Source organism: Adiantum capillus-veneris, chromosome 11, assembly GCF_014529385.1.
Source record: "Adiantum capillus-veneris isolate H3 chromosome 11, ASM1452938v2, whole genome shotgun sequence".
Taxonomy (NCBI): domain Eukaryota; kingdom Viridiplantae; phylum Streptophyta; class Polypodiopsida; order Polypodiales; family Pteridaceae; genus Adiantum; species Adiantum capillus-veneris.
This window is the reverse complement of record NC_140941.1, coordinates 68,522,102-68,544,193: the sequence shown is the minus strand read 5'-3', so window position 1 is coordinate 68,544,193 and position 22,092 is coordinate 68,522,102. Positions and strand designations below refer to the sequence as shown.

The 22,092-nt window shown below is 44.2% G+C and overlaps 1 protein-coding gene across 6 annotated transcripts in view; it reads right to left on the bottom strand.

Annotated features, from left to right (window-relative positions):
- The window catches only part of LOC147447402 (polyadenylate-binding protein-interacting protein 8-like), a 41,394-nt gene that overhangs the window by 13,497 nt on the left and 5,805 nt on the right, over positions 1-22,092 (bottom strand). The window contains exons 3-9 of one of the 6 annotated variants that reach the window (XM_086523210.1): positions 13,351-13,395; positions 13,201-13,273; positions 13,001-13,113; positions 12,789-12,848; positions 7,190-7,228; positions 6,955-7,023; positions 6,597-6,658 (exon numbers count right to left, since the gene is read on the bottom strand). In XM_086523210.1, coding sequence (XP_086379336.1) covers positions 6,597-6,658; positions 6,955-7,023; positions 7,190-7,228; positions 12,789-12,848; positions 13,001-13,113; positions 13,201-13,273; positions 13,351-13,395 — 461 coding nt within the window. The other 5 variants (XM_086523209.1, XM_086523214.1, XM_086523212.1 and 2 more) reach the window with 5 other exon arrangements.

Here is a 22,092-nt window from a genome sequence, read left to right as displayed (position 1 = left end):
CATTTTCAACATTGTTTCGTGGTTGCAAATGCCCTTCAGGAGCCTCAATTTGCTGCCCAACATCATCTGGCTCAAACACCACTGGATCATCTACAATTCAGCCATATGTGGTGCATCCTGAGGGTCAAAAATAGGCCTAATAAGTGGCTGGTCATGCTGAAATTTGACCCTTTTATGGTCATGCTTTGAGGCACAATTGTTTTGAAGCAGCCTTGCCTCATTAAAAACAACATCCCAACTGCGTACAACCCTTTTGAGCTGAGGTAACCAAATCCTGTAACCCATTTTTCCTTCTTCACCATATCCCATGAGAAGGTCTTTAATGGACTTGGCATCTAGTTTGCTCCTCAACTTGGGTCTAACGTGCACAAAATCTTAGCAACCAAAAATGCGTAAGTGATCAGATGAAGCGGGCTTGCCATACCAAACCTCTTCAGGGATGTCACCTTTCAAAGACATCTGAGGGGATCAATTGCATATATGGACTGCAGTTTTCAAAGCTTCTCCCCAAAATCCATGAGAGAGATTAGTTGTGGACAGCATGCATTTCACCCTCTCACAAAGTGTCCTATTGAATCTTTCAGCCACACCATTAGAAGAGGGGTATGGCACAGTAAGCTCTCTCTCAATGCCCAAATTTTCACAAAATTTGTTAAATTCAGCACTTGTGAACTCCCCCCCATTGTCCGTACGCAAGCATTAAAGCTTTCTACCTGTTTGGGTGGTCACAAATGCATGAAATTTCTTAAACGCAGTAAAGGCTTCATCCTTAGATTTAAGCAAATAAACCCAAATTTTCCTAGAATGATCATCAACAAAAGAGACAAAATAGCATGCACCTCCCATAGACTTAGTAGGCATGCTACATACATCAGAATGTACAAGATTAAGCACACAAGATTTACGAGACACCGGAGTAATAAGAACGCTTTGCTTGCTTACCATATTGACATTCATTACAAAAGTCAAGCTTTGTGCCTTTAGAATCAAGCTTGTTCAAAGTACAAAGCTTAGAAAGGCCCTTTTGGCTCATATGGCCAAGCCTCTTGTGCCACAACACCATGTGAGAGTTAATTTCAGCCAATGCAATAAACTTGCCCAGCACGGCCTTTCCATGCGTGCAGTAAAGTGTCCCTTTCTTTGTGCCCTTTACAATCAGCCTTGAGCCTTTAGTCATTTTCCATGATCCTCTCTCAAACAAGATGCTGTAACCATACATATCCATCTGACCAACAGAAAGCAGACTCTTTTTGATTCCCGGCATATATCTAACATCATACAAGACAAGCTCATTTGTGTCATCTATGGAGAGATGCACTGTGCCAATACCCTCAATGGAACATGCATGATTGTTTCCAAGGTATACATAGCCACGCTTGCCTGCATCAAAAGTAGAGAAACACTCCTTGATAGGATTCACATGAAATGAAGCACCGGAATCAACTATCCAAGTCTGGGATAATGCATCATTGACAGTCAACAAAGCATCAATAAGATCACTCTTGGTGATCTGCATGTCCTCTGAATGAACATTAAGAGAGGCATCAAAGTCATAAGCATCATCATCTGACAAAGTGGCACACAAGATGTCCTCTACATCTGACAGCTCCTCAATCACAACACTAGAAGCCACATTGGCCTTCTCTTTGTCCTTTGAGCTATCATGTGCATCTGTCTTGACTTCCTTCTTCTCTTTCTTTTTGTCTCCGCCATTCTTTTTCCGTTCTAACTCGGCTTTGTAGTACCTGCAACAATCGGGTTTCTTGTGACCTTTCCTGCCACACTGATAGCAAGTCACATCACCCTTGCCTTTGCTGGCATTTCCCCTTTCCTTACTCTTACTCTTACTCCTACTCCTTTGTGCATAGGCATTCTTCTTCTCTGTCCTGCCTCTAACCATGTTGACAGAGCTGCCTCCCTCTCAACTTGCTTTTCTCCTCGTTTCCTCATTCAAGATAGAACCCCTAACACCATCAAAGGTCAAATTGGGGTTATTGGACAATGAAACCACCAATGTTTCCCATGACTCAGGTAAGGTCATAAGCAAGAAGATAGCTTTCAGCTTATCATCAAAAGGAGGCAAGCTTGAATCCTGTAACTGCGAGGACAAAGTACCTGCGAACAACGACAGGTGCTCTGCAGCGCTCTTGGACTCATCTAGTTGCATGCCAACCAGTTTTCGCATCAAATGCACTTGGTTGAGAGGCGTTGTATTCTCATACATTCCCTTTAACTTCTCCCACACATTAAAAGCACTTGTGAGACCTTTCACATCAATGACTGTCTCATCGGTCATGGCCATTTTAATGCATGTAACAATCTTTCTGTTCAGGTTAACCCATGCTTCATCCGTCATATTATGTGGCTTTACCTGTTCAAGTGCCCCTTCACAATCCTTAAGAAATAGAATTCCCTGGATCCTGTCTTTCCAAAGGTCGAAACCTGTTCCATCGAACCTCCTAATCTCGAAGAGATTCTTCACATCCGAAGAAGATGAGGCCATAGTTGCACGAATAAGAGGGCTAATAAGCTGAATTTTTGGGCAAAATGCATAAAAACCAGAGTATAGCCTCACAGAAGTGTGCACTACAGCTCCAATGGTCACAGGAGCAATTTGGGACAAAATAGATCGATTTGGGCAAAAAAAACAATTTCTGAAATTTAGGTGCAAGAAATTTCAGCGAGCGAATTTGCGCTCAAAAACAACAATTTTAGTTGTTTTTAGCCTCACAGAACATACATAAGGCTAATGCACAGCTTTTAGAAGCACGTATGAGCAAAAGCCCCAATTTGTAGCATCAAATTGCAGAAAAATGAGCCACAAATGATCATACATAGCCAAAATTTGTCAAATGTGCGTAGATTGCCTCAATTTGCACTTTCCCTAATGTAGTCGTATCATAAAAACACTTGCAAAAACGTGCATAAATCTGAAATTTACTGAAAACACCTGTTTTGGGACCTGTTTTTCGGCCATTTCAGTGTTTTCGGTAGCGGGGACTTAGCAAAGATGTTCCCACACCTTAATACATCATTTGCAAAACCTGTATTTTGCTGTCATAATCTGTAATTTTCTGATTTTGACCTAATTTCAGCCTGTTTTAGGTCAATTTGACTTGCCGGGAGCTCTCTAGTGTCCGGGGACGAGTCCTTTGGCGATGAAATTGCAAAATTTCGCGTGAAAGTTGACCTCCTTGGCTGAAAATCAGCGTTTGCAGGTTTAGAAGCAAATCCTAATTAGGCTCTGATACCCGTTGATGAGCGCGGAGCGATGTGTGCAAGTGATAGAGCACGCGAAGAAGTGTAGGGTGTGTACCTTGGAGAGGGGCGAGTGCAAGCAAAGAGGTGGGCGCTAGCAGAATGAAGAGGGAGAGAGAGAGGTAGCGCTAGCTTTTGGAAGGGGAAGAATTAAGTGAGTAAAATGACTCACCTTCCCTTTATTGAAAGTATAGGACCAATTTTAAAGTTAGTGGCCAAGTTCAATGTGAACTTGGCCAAAGGTTAATAACCTTTAAACTATACACAAAAGGGGGCCATTTGGGCCTTTAACCCAACACCCTTGGCACTAGAGGATGGCTTCTCAATTGCTGGAGGTGTATACACTGGTGAGACTAGTGATGGAAAAGTGGGACTTGCTAGAAGACTGAGGCCGAGGACTGCCCTCTGTGTCCAAGTGAGGACACCAGCAGGGACTCATCCTCATGCTACAACTTGTCTTCAGGGGTAACTACATGGTGGAGGTTGAGGGATGGTGCTAACTACGATCAAAATAATCTTTGAAAATGGGAGTTCCAATGGACTCTAACTTGGGCTTGAAGATGTGGAGGCACATTGTGTTAGGCAGCCCTGACTGTAGTGATCCTTAGCATCAGGACAATGTCGGCAAGGAGGAGACACTTCGGGAAGAGGACATTTACTCTAATGGTGCCCATATTCCCCACATCTATAGCACAAAATGGGTCGATTCGCTGCGCGAGACGGGGTTCCAAGTGGTCTCGGGGTTTTCTCCTGTTGTATGGAGGTTCACGCTCACGTTAGAATCTCTGAGGGGCTAACGGAGTGTTAGCATGATAAAAGCTATGAGATGGAAAAGTAACTTGCATAGGAGGGATAGTCGGCAAAGGGGGCATGTGATTTGGATGGCCATAGGGGGAAATTATGTTGGAGGCAAGTGCGAACCCTTGTTGAAGAGTAGGGGCAAGGCTTTGTTGTAATTGCCGCAATCCCTTCGAGTAGTGACATATTTTTCTTCATGTCCAGGCTTCTCACAGAAGTCCCAATAAGCCCGAAGCGGGAAATCCTGTGGAGGATGAGACCACAGCCTTAAGACTCCTGCTGAGCCCTGAGCCCTTCTAGCTCTCTCTTGATCTGGTCCAAAGCTTCCTGCCGTGCGGACTTCTCTTGTCGACGAGAGGACCTCTCCTCTTGAAGAGCTCGCTGTAATGTCAATGCTTCTAGTTCCCTGCGTAAAGAAATCAAGGAGTCAAATGCACTTTCCATGAGAACTGAGGGGGTCTCTATTGAAGGGGGGTCCTTGAATAGCCTCCTTGCCCCTTCTATCCTAGTAGCATCGATGACAAACTCTTCTAGAATTTCTTGAGGTTGGAGAGTCTCTCGTAGCTTCTGTTGAGAAGTCTTGGGGAGAGCCTTCTCCACCCACTTCTTGACCATGGATTCTCCTAGTTGCTAGGGAAGTTTGGCAACTAGAGACTTTGTTCTTGTCATGGTTTCTGTAAAAGTGTCTCATCGGGTTGGAGCGCCAAGTTTTTCAATTCATCCACAACTGTCTCTTGAAAATACCTGGTCTAAAGGCTTCACAGAATTGTTGTCTTAGTGTCGCCCAATTTGTAAAGTGGTTCTCAGCAAACTGACTGTACCATTTATCTACTAAGCCATTCAAGGTTGACTGAAAGAGCACTAGGTAGGTGCCTACTCTCTAGAGGCCAAGACCTCTAGCAACAGTCCTAGTCAACCTCTAGACAAGAAGACCCTTGAACTTGCTGGAGTCTAGACCCATTGGACCAGACTCGAATGGACCAGGCTGGACGACTCAGCTAGAGATTCTCCTTTTATGAGATCCTTGGTGAGTGTCTTCTAGTGATGCTGGTTGGTATGATCCAACAGGATCCAAGACGTTTGGAGAAGATTAAGCATTTGCACTGATTTGGAATTCTTACATCAAGGATCAGGATGGTCGTTAGCTAGGAGAGAGGACTCATACTGATTGGGCCAGATGAGATGAGAAACCTGTGCTTCTTTGTCCGAAGGCTACTTTGGTAGATATTGAGTTGATCGGCCACAAGCTTAAGGTGCACAGAGGGATTGAGGGAGCTATTTCCGATGCTTGGCACGCTACGATTAGTAGGGAGAGGGGCATTCCCACTCATGAAAGTTGTTGGGGAGTCTTTGCTACTCCAATTTTCCCTATATGCACGGTAGTTGGCTCATGTGGCAAGTGGGCATGTGTGGATCCACTCTTCCATTCTGAGGATGCCCTGTCTTGGCACCTGTGGATATGAAAGGGTCGGCTTCTATCAAGACTGACTGTATCCGAGAGAGTGGATGTGGCATTTTGTGGGACTCTACGAGCTTGTGTCTATTTGTATTTTGTGCGAATTGGGAGATCCGTCTTGCTTTGTATTGATAGGGCACCCTACCATCCTCAGAGGACGCAGCATTAGGTTGATCATAAATTTCATATGCCTTCCTTTCCCAGTTCTGGCCATGTATTGGGATTTCAGAATCAGTAGGCGGATTGCACACTGAATGTGGATGTTAGCTCCGAGGGGACTACCTGTTGGCAGTGGGCACTTGGACTGCCCAATTTGGCCATGATCCGACTTGTCAGCAATGTACATTTGCAAACTGTTGAGGGCTTGCAACATTGCTTTTGGGTATGCCTGTTCTCTTTTTGTTTGGCACACGGTTTGCATGCTTTTATGTTAAACTGGTTTGTAGCATGGCTTTGTGACTTAGGGGGATGTCACTTGGCTACAGAAGTTTCCAGAGTCGCACTTACTGTATGAGGAGGCAGCAATAGATCCGGCTTTCTTGCTCACAAACTTGAGATACAGACGGGGCACGTTGGACATGTTGCCTCTCTAGTATCTTCTGATTGTCTCTAGAACAGAGCAAAATTTTCTCTCTAAAAACGGAGATTTTTTCTCTCTAAAAATGTATTTAGAAAATCAGTTCTCTCTCCCTTGATTTGTTTACAAGTAAAAAGCCCTTTTTCTTTCTCTCTTTTTAAAACTTGCCAGCGCTGTGGAAAATGCAGGGGAGGGGGTGGACTGTTTTTGGGGGACCCAGCTATTACTGTAGGACGTGTCGAAAAGAAAAGGAAGATTGTTTGGGTATTTACAAAGTCGAGATTTGTGTTCATGAGCATGCTCCTAATCTGTTATAAATGGAGCCAGGAAATTAAACAACTGAAGCAATTCTATGTAAATAAGCAATCACTATTTGCAAGATGTATGTGTAAAACCTATGCCCACCTTAAAATACAAGCAGTAAGTACTATCTAAACAGAGCATTTGAAAAGCTAGAATGTAATCTGCATATGTACTTGAATAAACCTAATGAGCACAAATGGCTACCTTAGTGGCAGTGAACCCAAGATAGCACCACTGCAGTTGAGTGCTGCCATCGCACACTCCGCCTGCAACCACCACAACCGCAGATGGAAAAATCTTATTCATTGTTGGCCTGCATATGTAAATTGCTCTGCATTTTGCTCAAATTCTTCTTTGTCTGTACGTTTGCCTACACAGAGACATCATGCACGCCGGCATGCCGCATGTATGTGTGTGTCTATCTGTGTGCCATTGTGCACACACGCACACATGCATACAAGGGAAAGCACATACAGTGAGATATTTCATATTTCATCCAGTTCTTGCACCGCAAAATTGCATTATGTATGCTTAAAGCCTCAATATTTTAATATCCACTCACCCGCACAAACTCCACAAATGCAATACGCGTAGAATGGCGGTAGTCCCCTAATAACCTTAAGCGTCCTACCTGGCATCACCCACTTAGCTATCAAAAGGGCAGCTAGTCTCACAGTAAGACCAGCCACCAGAATAGAAAGAGTAGAAGCCTTTTCACACTGCACAAATGCTGTCGAATGTGCGTACATATGCAGATCATATCAAATAAAACTGAAAGTAGCAGTGATACCACATACCTCACCACACAATGTCTCAAAAAACACCTTCACATCAGCCTGAGAAACCTACAAAAGAAAACACCATTAAAAAGCAAATAATGGATCACATGTATCAAAGCATCAGGGATGTCTTTGTTCTTAAACAATTATACATGTCTTCAAATGACTCTTCATAAAGGGGTTAAATGTGTGTGTGTGTGTGTGTGTGTGTGTGTGTGTGTGTGTGTGTGTGTGTGTGTGTGTGTGTGGATAATTTGGCTAATGTATTGATTGGAATGGAATATGCAAAGTATACCCAGCAGGATGTACTTGTGATGCAAGTAGACATTGAAAAGGCTTTCGATACGGTTCAATGGGATTTCATTGCTGCCACGATGCAAGCCCTTGGATTTGGTCCTAAGATGGTCAATGTGGTATACTTCTTGTATGCTCGCAGTACATCTTCACGTTTCCTTGATGGGGAGCTGACAGAACCTTGGCCTCTTGGATGCTCTGTGAGACAGGGCTGCCCGCTTAGCACCTTGTTGTATGCCATTGCCACCCACCCCTTGTTGTTGTATTTGGATCATTCGATTTCGCTCGGTCATCTTCATGGGCTGCAATTACCGAATGGCAAAGACTTCGCAAGGCAGGCCTATGCTGACAATTCATTGTTCATGCCTCGCAATAACCAGGGTGATGTGCGTGAAATTATGCAGGCGTTGGATACATTTGGCCTGGCAGCAGGCCTTAAGGTTAACTTTCACAAATCCAAACTCTTGCCTCTGGAGGTTTGTGACTGGCATCATCTTCTGTGGCCTGGTGAGATTATTGATCCGCGTGTGGTGGTCAAGCACTTAGGATACCCTATCGGTTGGCAAGTAACCAATACACAGCAAATTGATTGGGTTATGCAACGATTGAATGTCAAATTGCACTATTGGAGACTGTCTACATGGCCGCTACATGTTCGACTTGGTATTGTGCAAAGTATCATGATGGCATATGTTCAATTTTACTTGCCGTTGTTGCACTGGCCTCGCTCTATTCTCTCATTGCTTATGTCTAATAATGTATCTCACTTGTGGTGCACTAGTTCTCATAAGAAAGGCATGCGTTCGTTAGCAATGCAGAAGCTTTGCACTCCGAAGCATCTTGGGGGCCTGATGTTGGCTCGTGGGTGATACCTAAAAGATAGTGAAAATTCGTACTCCACCTTCCTCCCGTAATTATGTTCCTCTAGTTAACGCCAATAAGAATGTATCATTTAAGCAGCTTCCCTGCAATGACAATCGCACATTGATTGACGCTTGGGAAAAAGCAATGCACTCTTATAAGGATGTACTTTTGGGCGAGGCTTCCACTTCGCAGGCAGTTTCTATGGACAAGTTTCCTGCTTTGACTCAACGGATGGGTTCTGGAATGGATGTGGTGGATGGAGATGTCCATATGAGCATCTCGACTTGATCCTTGTATTTCTTGCCATTGTAAATATGGTTTTTAATGCACAATCGCATTAAATGCATTTCATATAATGTGCATGGGTTATGTAACCTGGATAAATGGCGACTGACCTGGCACTATGTACATACATGTAAGGCAGATATCGTGGTTTTACAAGAACACAACCAACATGACTTTGCTGGTCACTGTTCTTATTTTGCAGGTTACTGGATTGCATATGCTGGTTTGCATGATTACTCAGGTTTATTGATGTTGGTTTGGCATGAGCTTCACCCAGTTCTCCTGTATAATGATCCGCACGGCCGCTGGATGGTGATTCAATGCTTGTTGAACAGTCAGGTGTATGAATTTGGAGGTATTTATGCGTATACATCATCTGGACAAAGGGCTGCTCTATGGCGAGACATCTCTTCTCGCTCATGGACCTCGAGTGCATTCCTTTGCAGTGATTTTAATACCCTGAGATGGATGATAATACCACTGGCAATTCACATATGTTGTTTGCGGAAAGGCAAGAATGGGATAATCTCTTTGCTGCTACTCAGATGACTGATATATGGCGGGATTTGCATCCAAATGCATCTGGTTTTACTTTTCAACATGTTGCCCATTCTTCTTATCGAGCGCAGGTGGATAGATGGTATTTGCTTAATTTGCAATAACATGAGGAATTTGTATGTGAGGTCAACATCGATTACACCTTGCAGTTATCGGATCATTACCCTGTTTTGCTAGATGTGAGTTTCACACAGCCTCGTTGTGATTGGGCTCTTCCCAGGAAACATCTGCTACTTGTTAATAATGCTTATCTCACACATGAGGTTTTTCGGGAAATGATTTCTGAGGTTATTCCCCCTCTGCTAGTTCATATGCATCTTGATCTCGATGCCGCCTGCTATCACTTTGTTATGAGGGTGCAAAGTGTTATTTGTGACTATGGCAAGCATTACATGCAGTGCACTCAAGGGGATGTCAAAGATGCGAAGCATGCTTGTCAACGACTGCAAGAGTTGGCTGATTTGCGGCCTCTGTCTAATTCTGAGAGGTCGGAGCTATGTGAAGCCTTTGTTTGTATTCAGCGTAATGACAAGCGAAAGCGTGCTAAATGGCAGACGCGTGCTCGTCAACAGGCTTTCATGGACAAAGGCTATGCTTCGAAGCAATTCTTTAAGCGTTTACATCATTCAAGACTCACATGCAATCAAGCCGGTTATGCTTTCCTCGAGTGTTTTGACTTCTTCAAAGCAGGAACTTGCGGATGCCATGGTTTTGCATTATCGACAGGTGTTTGTTGCTCCTTCTCAAGCATCTTTGGCTGCTTGCCATGCGTGTCAATTGATGCTTTCCTTTGTTACTCCGATCTTATCCCCGAAGATGCCTGTGGCCTTGAGGACCCCTTCACTCCTTCAGAATTGCATAGTGCATTTCTTGCTTTGGGCCGTTGGCGGTCTCCCGGCTGGGATGGGCTTACTGTGGAATTTTTCCTCTCCTTCTGGGAGGCTCTTGAGTATACACTGTTTTTCATGATTAATGCGGCATGGGAGAAACAAGATTTGCCGCTATCTTGGAAAGAAGGTTTACTTAAATTGTTGCCTAAGCAAGCGCTTTGTGAGCGATTCTCTCATTGGCTCCCGATTACTTTGATGCCAGTGGTTTATAAGATATTGGCTAAGATGTTGGTGCACTGCATTAAGGACCATCTTTTTGCAGGACTCCATCAGGCTCAATATGGTTTCATTCCACGTCGCCACATTATGGATAATCTGGCTAATGTTTTGATTGGCATGGAGTACGCTAAGTACACTCAACAAGATGTGTTGGTTATGCAAGTTGACATTGAAAAGGCCTTTGACACTGTATAGTGGGACTTCATTGCCGCCACGATGACGTACTTAGGGTTTGGTCCTAAAATCGCCAATGTGGTTCATTTTTTGTATGCATGTAGCACGTCTTCAGGGATATTGGAAGGTGAATTAACTGAATCTTGGCCTCTTGGTTGTTCGGTCAGGCAGGGCTGCCCCCTTAGTGCTCTGTTGTATGCTATTGCTACTCACCCGTTGTTAACTTATCTTGATCATTTGACCTCTGTTCAGCGTCTTCATGGTCTGCGGTTACCTTCAGGTCGTACATTCGTTGGCCAGGCTTACGCTAATGATTCGTTGTTTATGCCTCGGAATCAGCAGGCGGATGTCAAGGTGATTATGGAAGCCTTGGAACTTTTTGGCATTGCGACTGGGCTTAGAGTCAACTTTTGTAAACCGAAGCTTCTACCTCTCCGTTCTTGTGATTGGCATAATCTGTTGTGGCCAGGTGAGATTGTGTCTTCAAATGTGATCACTAGGCATATGCGTTATCCAATTGGATGGAATGTTACTCACTCTCAGAAAGTCAATTGGGTCATGCAACGCTTGAATGTCAAATTGCATTACTGGAAGCTATCTACTTGGCCCTTGCATGTTCGTCTGCGAATTGTTCAGAGTATCCTGTTGGCATATGTTCAATTCTTTTTGCCACTGATGCATTGGCCTCGCCGATATTTTGATTCCCTTATGTCGGACATTATGTCCCATTTGTGGTGGACTCATGCTTTGAAAAAAGGCTTACGCTTGATGTCGATGGAGAAGCTTTGCACTCCTAAACGTCTTGGTGGACTTAATATCTTGGATTTGCGCAGGCATGTGTTTGCGAGAAAAGCTATGTTGTTGCCTACTCTTGTGCAACAAATTCAACCTTGGACTCTGATGTTTGCATTCCTTGGTCAGCACGTTGTTACTTCTGCTTTTGGCCATTGGCAACCCTCTCTCTGGGAGGTGGTTTTTGGCAAGATGGAAGGGCACATTGTCCTCTTGCTTCCACTTTAGTATCTGCCTGGAAAGAGGTTATGATGCATTTATCGAGGAATCCTCGGTAGGAAGGTGATTCGATCCGTTTGGAAAGTCTCCATTGGAGCCGGGCATTCTCTCTTACTTTGGTCGACCGCTCACCTCATCAAGCTTATTTTCTCTCTGGTCGAGGCATTTGTGTGGTTGAGGATGTGGTCAATGAGGCTGGATATATTTTTGAGTTTCCCTTTGCTGCTCGCCGTTTTGGGTTGGGCATGCATTACTGTCAGTTTTGGAGAGAGATTCAAAGCATGCTGCTCGACTTTTTGCCTGTTTCACCTTTGCCTGATGGTGATCGCATGTTTGATTGGGCCCTTCGGGAAACGCCTTTTCGAGATATTTCTGCAGGTCGAATTTATGCTCTTCTTCTACCACAACCATGGCTTGATGGTCATTGTAATGCCCTTTGGCACATGCACAAATCTGACCTCTGGTGGAGGAGGCTCTTCTTGGCCTTGTGGAAAAGCCATTTGCCTTTGAAGGAGCGCCTGTTTCTTTGGTGTTGTTTGCTTGGAGTGCTTCCCGTTGGCACTTTTCTTCGGGCGCGTCATATTCGTCCTTCTTCTTGCGTTCTTGCTCGACTGCAGAAGAGGATATTTGTCACTTGTGTGGGATTGTTGCGTTACTAGAGACTTCCTTCGCCTTGTATCGGCCTGTATGTGGCTCCCTTTTCCTGGGGTTGTCTTTCACAAAAGGTTCTGGGCATTTGGCATTTTCTCACAGATGCTACAGCGTTTTGCAGTCTTCTTTATGTGGGCCAGATACTGGGCTTACTGGGACCTTGTGGAGTCAACGTAATGCTTACATGTTCCATCGTACTCATGCGCATCCATTCCCTCTCTTCAGGCTCTCTTAGGCAATCGGTACAGTTTGCTTTGGAAGTTGGTGATATCACCTTAGAGATGCATCAGCTTTCATATGAATGTTTTAAGCTACTCTCTACAGCTGAGTAGTTTTGTGCTTTTCCCCTTCTATATGATCCTTTCAATGGGTTTTCCTCGCTTTGAGGTTTCCCACTAGTAAATTAATCAATCGATTTACAACAAAAAAATGTGTGTGTGTGTGTGTGTGTGTGTGTGTGTGTGTGTGTGTGTGTGTGTGTCTCACAGACAAGATAGAGAGCCTATTTGATATCTGACTGCTGAAATGCTTAGAATGTGCAAGCATGTTCAGAATTTGGTCTGTCTCATCTTTAGGAAAACTCTTAAAAAATTAATGCAACCCCCCCACATTGCCAATGACACAGCAATGAAGTAGAGAAGTAGCTACCACAAGCAATTTCTGAGCTTTACCTTCTTGTCAATATTTGTGCAGTAAACGGTCCTGGCGCACATTTCTTGCTCATCTTTAGACTGCAACAATTCTAGTTTGAGTTAAACTTTTCTCTCCCAGGGTATCAAAAATGGTGAATTACAGTAACCTTATGTCAATGAAACTATGAACTCCAAAAGCACAGGGTGAAATTTTAGATAATCCACAAAATTAGGTGTACATGGGTACTCACATGTGGAAGGAAAGTTGGATTGACCGGAACAATAGGCGTTTTGGAAGGTAAGACTGTAACAGGATAATAACCAAGCATGGTTCCTGCAAGACCCAATGCTGCCCTTGCTGCTCCTGGACAAAGCAACAAATAAGACGTAAGGACAAACAGAAAGACAGTTCCACCAGGAAAAATGCTTCCAGCAACTTTTAAATGGTCACCTTCATTTGTGAACTCCACAAAAGCAAATCTCAACACTGAGTTTGGGTCTCCACACACTCGACAATCTACGACCTGTGTGCAGCTACAGACAACTTATAATTATGTTTATGATTCTACCCAAGATTACGAGTTAACAATCACAAACTCACCTGGCCACAAGTGAGAAATAAGGCAGCTAGCTGCTCCTCGGTCACCTAAAAAACATGTCAAGGAATCAAACCAACATTTTTGCTTAGAAAGGCTTCAAGCAAAAATTATCATAGGGTCCTTTTCCACTCATACCTCAGAAGAAACTGATTTTCTATCAAGGAACACAAGCATGCACTGGGCATCACCAACAACAATTGAGAACAAAATCGTCTCTTACTACAGGATATAGCCAAACGAAGGAAAAAAGTCGCTATATAGCAAGCTGGTACAACTACCCAAGAGTTACTGACTATACAAAACTTGAGCTAGGCAATGTTCTGGCATGCTCAATAGCAAAAAGAGGTACTTACACATTTCGAACATGAATTTCCTAAAAGAGTGGAATCAGAATAGATTGCATGCAAGAGAACAGACCGAATTGCAAAAGAAGACCCTACAAACGGGATCTTAATTAGTGTTATCAAGAGTCATCCTCTTAATATAGCAATTTTATATACTTCCCTGATAGAAAAGACAAAAAGCACTAGTCGCCATAGGGTAAGTCTGATGGTAAGTTGTGCCTCATAACTACCTGGTTCTGGATTCTAAGTCCCCATGAATTTACACAAGCAAGGAACACTTATTAATGTGATGTGCTTGCAGTGCTAGGATAATCTAAAGGAAACCATGCCTCTTTGACCGTTTACAGAAGATGGGAAACAGCAACTAGTGGATTGAGAGAGAGAGAGAGAGAGAGAGAGAGAGAGAGAGAAATGAAATGAAATGAAATGAAATGTTATATTAACGTCTTCAAAAGGCCAGGATGACCTATGAGACAAACTGATACAAAAGTGGTGAATCCGTTACAATGTCTGGGTACCTTAGTACTAAAGTCCTAAGTGTGAAAAGTGTGAAAGTGTGAAAATAAATGTGAAAACTAAATACAAAGTATTAAATAAACTTCTTAGGAGCATTCTGGGTGTCTGGCTAGAATGCTTCTAATCCTTTGTTGTAGTCTCCTCCGGTGAAGTGTGCTTCTGCATCTCGATCGTGGTCGTCGCAATTTCCTAGGCTCAATCGCCCTGTCAATGAGGGTGCCTTTGGTATGAATGTGGGTACTCCTTTGTGCTCGCTGCTGGCCTCTTGCTTCTCCTTCCATTCCTGCTTCTCTCGATCCGAAGAAATCTGTGATCTGCCTCTGAAGCTGTAGTACTCTTTGTCTTCTCATTAGATTATCCCTGTGCCGATGTAGTTCCAGTAGGTACAGGCCTAAGCATCTTTGATCCTGGTATTGCATGACTCTATCTAGAGGTCCAAAGCCTTCTTTAAATAGGCAATGGAAACGCCCACGTATCTCATAGTATACGGTGCAATGGCATATGTAGTGTAATTCTGTCTCCGCCTCCGTTCCGTATAACTTGCAAATTCTGCTCTCAGGTGGGATTCCCCTAAATCTGCCAAATTCAATTTCCAGCTGGTGTGAGGATGTACGAATCTGACCAATAGCACATCTCAAACCATGAGACAAGTGGGTATCCATGTAGCTCGGGCGAATCACAAAACCATCTTCAGATAGCTGTAGGAAGTTTTCTTTGTAGTCGGCCATCTTCGTGCCCAATTCTTGTGTAGGGTCTACCCATGTCCTCTTAGTGTCCAACTGTATAAGATCCTGGCGGATGATTTTATTAATCTCCGTTCGTGTGATTGCGAGTGATGGAGCCTCAAGAGAGTATTGGAAGGGGAGTAATCTTTCCATACTGAACCCGTGTCTCTGAAACCACGAGGACAGTTGCGCATACCAGCATGATGTATCTCCTTTCATTGCTAATTGTCGAGAGGATTCGAGGGCCAATCTAGTATATCGGCAATTATTTGTATCCCACAAACCATGTATAAAGGACACTGATCTGGTAAGAGCTTCAATTTCTATCGGAGGGGCAGCTAGTTCCGCTCGGGTAATCGCGTGTGGTAAGGAGGCCTTGGCTCTAATCATTTGGGAAATCATAGATACCAAAGGTCTCTCCATTGACTTCCAATTATCCTGATCCACAAATGGTCCCCAAATTTGGACCCCATAAAGCATAGCCGAAGCCACCACACAAAGAGCCAAAGTTTTGTTCGTGGTTCCTGAAACTGCACTTGTGAACACATCCTCTCCAACCCTCCCAAGGCCGCAGAGGCTCTGGACAATCTAGCATCCGCTGCTTTCTTAAGAGTAAACTTCGGTCCTGTAAATACCACACCAAGGTATGTGTATGCATCTGTGTACTCTATTGTATCCTGGCCATATGCAAATGTAGGTGCCGATCTCCTAACCCACCGTGGTGTGGTGTTAAACACCATAACTTTGGTTTTACCCAAATTTACCGACAATCCGCTGTCCTCCACAAATTTATGTAATGCATCTAACTGCCACTGCATTCCATCTGGTGATTCTGCTATCAATACAATATCATCTGCATACAACAACAAAGGGATCCATGACCCTGCAAGTTGAGCACCTCTGTCACCCTCTCTATCAATGTAATCTGATACCTCATCTATATACATACCAAATAAAGTAGGGGACAGTGGGCATCCCTGCTTTACTCCAACGGTGGAATGAACAATGTCGGAATCCCCTTCTGGAGTACGTACATAACCAGTTACTGACCCGTATAAGGCCATGATCCCCCAGATAATCTCTTTGGGGACCCCTAACTCTTGCATTCTACGCATCAATCTGGCCCTTGGTACTGTATCAAAAGCTTTCAGAAAATCCACAAAGCAACAATACATCCTTTTCCCGCTTGCTCTTCCTTCCTCAATAATGGCTCTGAGCGTAAGAATATGATCTAAAGTGGAATAACCCCTCCTGAATCCAGCTTGTCCTATTGCCCTTATGCCTTCATTCTCTGCCCATCTACTCAATTTTTGTTCCAGAATGGATGCGTATAGTCGGGTCAGTGTGTGACCCACCATAATGGTACGGTAGTTCTCGGGTATCATAGGATCCCCTAACTTGAAAATAGGTACGATAGTAGATAATTTCCAAGATTCGGGTAATCCTTCACACATGACCCGATTAAACAGACGAGCAAGGACTTCTGAAAGTAGATCCCTTGCATGGATCAGATGTTCTGCTACTAAACCCTCATGATCATATGCTCTTCTTGTCTACATCTTGTCAATGGCTTTTTTCACCATTTCCGTAGTAAAGAAAGTACTAGTAGCAGGGCATGGCTCTAGCGGATCTGGTAATGGAGGCTCTCCAGATACCATATATAATGATGTTACATATTGACCCCAAATCTCAAGAGAAGTAATTGTCGGAGGCGATGAGTGCTCGTGAAATAAACGCCAGGCCTCACGTGAGTCCTGACTCAAGAAGAGCTGATATAAATCCTTCTCCAGTTTGGCTAAAAATGCCCTTTTCTTGCGACGTACTATACGCCAAAGAGCAATCCGAGACTGCTTATATGTGATGATCCCAAGTGTAAGCTCTTTCTGGACCTGGGTTCTTGTCTCTCTGCATTCCTCATCGTACCAACTATTTTGAGGCATGTTCCCAGATCCTCTCTTCTGATCAGGCTGAGTATGTGGGTATGCCTCTTGTGCTGCTCCATGTAGTATCACTGTTAGCTGAGAAGTAATCTCCTCTACAGTATATACTGGCTCGGCTGCCCACATCCTATTATAGATCTTTTCCACATAGACTGAATCAGTCTCTGGCGTGAAAGTATATCTTGTGTGTGTCTTCTTCCTTTGTACTTGAGAGGCATTGTATTGGAAGGAGATTGATAAGGTCAAGAGAGCATGATCCACTGCAATCCCAACCGGTATGGGTCCCACCTTAAAGTCCTCGATACTAGAAATAAAGCTTGGTGAAGTCATGACATAATCCACTGTACTGGCCCCATGCCTATGCGGGAAGCATGTGAATCCCCCGGATAAAGGGAAATTCTCTAGACCATTAAGTATGGCCAAACCATGTGTAGTTGCCATCTCCATGAGATGTCTCCCATATTCAGTGTGTTCTTTATCCTGTGAGTTTCTAGTAAGCCCCTCCTGTGATAAATCCACTTCTCTGAACATTTCCTCAGAAGTATCATAGAATACTGCTTGAGAGTTGGCCATTCTGGCATTAAGATCTCCTAAGAGAACTATGTCTCCATCTCTATAGAACTCCCATATGTCATTATTCAATATGGAGAAAGGGGACTGTCCTTTAGGTGAGGAGTAGACTGATGTACTTGGAGGGAAGTAGCATATAGCGATATATAGAAATCTACCTGTCTCGGCTCTCATTCTCACCCACATATACCTTGCTTGTTCATCTTTCCTGATAATCTGTAGTAGTGGTTTCAGCTCCTCTTTAAATAAGACTGCTGCTACTCCTGAACCCCGGCTACCTCGTAGAGATCTCTTGTCTAGTCGACCAGCTGTTTCCCATAAATACCCCTTCACATGTGGCATAAGCTGTCCCGGTATCTGGTGTGTCTCTGAGTAGAAAACTATGTCTCTGTCCCTAAAGCTGTCTTCAAAGGCACCTACATCTAGCCTATATGATCCATTACAATTCCACGCCGCTATCCGGAGCGTCACCCCATAGGTCTCGCACCGTCATGATGAGCGCTTTTCCAGAACCACTACTTTCCCTCCTCTATAAAAGGCGATTTTAAACTATGAGACCAGAGAGTGACATCAAGGTGAGTCTGATACAAAGGTATGAATAAAAGAAAGAAAGAAACTAACTAAACAAAAACACTATTAGAGCTGTAAAAGGTGGGTATCAAGAGCTTGAGAGGTTTATATACAAAATCTGGGTGTGTTGCTCAGAGAACAAATACAAAATGGTGGATGTGTATCAAAATCTAGAGATGTCTCACATCGGTCACTACATGATCGTGTTGATGTCCTCCATGGTGAGAGTCTCCACAAGGCGTCTCGTCAATATACATCTGATCCTCTGCTGCAACCTACTCCGTCAATGGCAGCATCCCCTCATCCTGGCCCTCCGGGATCTCCGTAGCTCTATTGCTCAAACACTCAATATACCTTTGCTAATGATGTGCCATGTATCCCTCCTCTCTAGCTGGTCTGTTCTCTGCTCACTCTCTGTATGGAAGAACATTGTGATCTGTCTCTTGGTGTGTCTCCAGGTGTGTGGGCCTCTCTCTCTCTCACTAGCCTTGCTCAATATCGTTGAAACTAAATTAGATAGGCCAAGACATCTCTAATCCAGGGATCTCATAACTATAGACAGAGGTGCAAAACCCTCTCTAAAGAGGCAATGAAAGCGGCCACGTATCTCAAAGTCTGTTGTACAACGGCATATATAGTGAAGCTTTGGCTTTGGCTCTCTTTGGCACAGCTGGCACAACTTCGCCGAAACTGAAATGCCTCGATATCGGCCAATCTCCAACTGATGTGATGATGTCCGAATCTATTCAATAGCACATCGTAATCCGTGGAACAAGTGAGTGTCCATGTAGGCAGGCCTAGATAAGAACCCATCTTCTATGAGCTGGAGAAAATGCACTCTATATGTAGTCATCTTTGTGCCCAGCTCATGTATAGGTTGTATCCATGTCCTTTGGGTATCCAACTAAACAGATCCCATCGTATAAGTCTAGTGACCTCCCTCGGGCCTCCATGTCACACACACACACACACACACACACACACACACACACACACACACACACACACACAGAGAGGATACTAAAAGGAAGGGGGGGGGGGGGTTAAGGGAGCCTGACCATAGAGAAACCATGTAGCTCAAACCATGCTGCCATCTGTGCATACTAGCATACCTCTACCGTCAAGTGTCGGGAGGACTCGAGGCCAGCTAATCGTAACGATCTCGTGGGAGCTCCCATAAGCTGTTGTATGAATGCCAAGAATCTTGTAGGAGCCTCGACCACAAAATGTGAACTATAGACCACACTACGACCAAGAATCCCCATTCGTGAACCGTGAACACATCACGTCCAAAATACTCCAAGATAATGAACTGTGGAACACATCCTGTCCACAATCCGACCAACAACAATGAACTGGTGCACTCATCCATAGTTTTGTAAATATGTTTGATTGGTTCCCTGCCAAATGCATGTGCCTTGAACTCCGACCCATGGGTTTAAACACTGATACTTGAACTCTGACACAAGGGTCCAAATTAATTATAGGGAGCATTGTTTGCCACTCCTAAGCCTCTCTCAGGATGAAGCTGGTGACGGCATTGGTCTCTATGTGACTAGAAGGTGAGAGTCCATGCCAGTGTAGAGTCTAGACTCCACTACACCAGCAGTCTCTTTGTTGTCCTTCCTTGAGTCACTGTCATTGCTTTCCTCAAGATGCTTGCTTTTACCTTTATCGTTGACTTTGGATCTACAATCTTTAGACAAATGACCACGCTTTCCATAGTTGTAACAACGGCTCTTTGTTTTCTTTCTGGAATCTGAAGCAGCAAGTGCTTCCACACCTTACTTAGAAATCCAATTTTTTCCTTGAGTTATCAACATGGCTTCCTCCTCAATGAGAGAAAGAGTTGAGATCATTAAATTCCAGCTTTTCCTTCGTGATTTGTAGCTGAAGTGTCCTAGACACTGTTTCATACGCCTCACGTAACTTCATGACAATCAAAGCCGCTAAGTGAGTACTATTCAGTGCACTTTTCATAGCCGATAGTTGATCGTGAATAACTTTAGCCTTCATAAGAAATGATTGCATGGAACTTCCTCGTAGAAACTGGATGGCAAATATTTGTCCAAGAAAGGTGACTGCTCGCATCATGGAATCCCAATCAAACATTCCAACGAGCTTGAACCACATTTTGTTGGTAGTCTTCAAAGTCTAAATGATTAGACAAATTTCCTTTGTAAGAGATTCCACGATGGCCAGTATTGCCTTCGCATTAGCAACATCCCAATCCACACACAACTTTAAATACTCGTCATCTTGAAGGCGGGTATACATGTTGTTTGGATCCCTTGTAGGACGGGGCTCCAAGCCATCGACATTGTCTCATAAGCCTTTCCGTGAGAACCAAAGTCGCATAATCAAATTCCAATGGGCATAGTTATCGCCGTTCAATTTGTTGCTGGCGCTCGAGCAACTCGGAGCAAGGTGGGGCCATGTTGAAGTTGCAAGATCTGGGCTTTGTACCTTCACTCCAAAAGATGGTCGCACTGGCCACGCTGTGTCATCAAAACAAGGCTTCTCTGATAATTTGAGCCTCGAGATCCTCTCCGTCCAAGCTGCTCCACGCAATCTGCACTTCTCCCAATCCGCCACAAAGCCCTTTAAAATTGGCCACAAGGTTGGCACAAAGTCGCTCCCAAAAACCGATCCAAACTGCTTGAATTTCCCTTTTCAAACCTCTATCTCACTTCCCAAATCCAAAAGAACCTCTTCCAATGCCCCTCACTACTTGGGCTATTTACACCCAAAGAAAGGTTGGATCTGGCATTTTAAAGCACAGCAAGAAAAGGGGAGGGGTCGGCGCTGACAAGGGGTGCAAGGGAGGGGTTGCAATAGCCGGCAATGTTTCAAAACGCTGGGCATGGGGAAACATTCACCGGCGCCGCCAAGGAAACAACCCCATGGTCATCGGCGTTTCAAAACACACGCACGAATGGGACGAATGATCGGCGCCGCCCAAGGGGATTTCTTACGCTTGCAAACGCTAGCATTTTAAAACACTAGTGACGGTCAGGGGGTTCCGGTTGGCAGCGTTTTGCAACGCAGGAGGTAGTAGGGGGTGAAGATGATGCCGGCAAGGGGTGGAGTCGTCACGAGCTCTTCTCACCACTGCTCCACGGTACAACTCCTCTTCCAAGGCTCTTCAAGAACACGGCTCTGATACCATATGAAAGTCGACGATGCGGAAGCATAGAGACCAAGGAGAGAGAGCCCGAGAGAGAGAGAGAGAGAGAGAGAGTCCTAAACCAATCAACCTTGGCAATGAATAACTGATGTTATGTACAATGGGGTCAAGGAGTCACATATATACCCACCTCAGTAAAGTGCCCTACCCAAATTTTGACAAATAAGTAAAATAAATACCTATAAGACAAAATAAATAATGGAATCACTTGAGATGCCACTCTAACAGGTATTTGGAGCATAATCAACAAATTCAGCAAGCAAGCTCACTTTGTATCAGTCAAGAAGATAGTTAAATCCGACCACTTGGCTAAACTGTTTGTCTCACACATTTCAGACTACATGTCATGCCTACTTCTATAGTGTCAGATAGAGATCTCAAATTTACGAGCTTGTTTTGGAGAGCAGTGTGGGAGATTGTATGCACTCATCTTAAATTCTCATCTCCATTTTGTTCAATTTACACCACTCTCCTGCTTCACAGGTCTAAAGCATGCATGTACGGCTAGCGTGCCTCTGGGCTGGCCACCCATAGCGTATGCATATAGGCTGCTCTGGGCCAACCGCCTTCTTTTGTCCACGCTCTCTACCTCACACATTTTATGTTGGGTCGTGGAGCATCCATATGCACTGCTCGACCTCCTCTTGGGCACATATATATATGAAGCCAGGGGGGTACCCACATATATACAGATTGACATTGTACAGGTCTTTTGCTCTGGTAGTCAGGGGGCTGATCGCCTCCTCTTCCTCACACTAGTGTTTTGTGTTCTCTCTCTCTCTCTCTCTCTCTCTCTCTCTCTCTCTCTCTCACATCAGAGCTCAGCTCTTCATGTTCTGGCGCTCCACTTTCCTGCAACACGTTCTCCTCACATGGCAATGACCCTCCATCA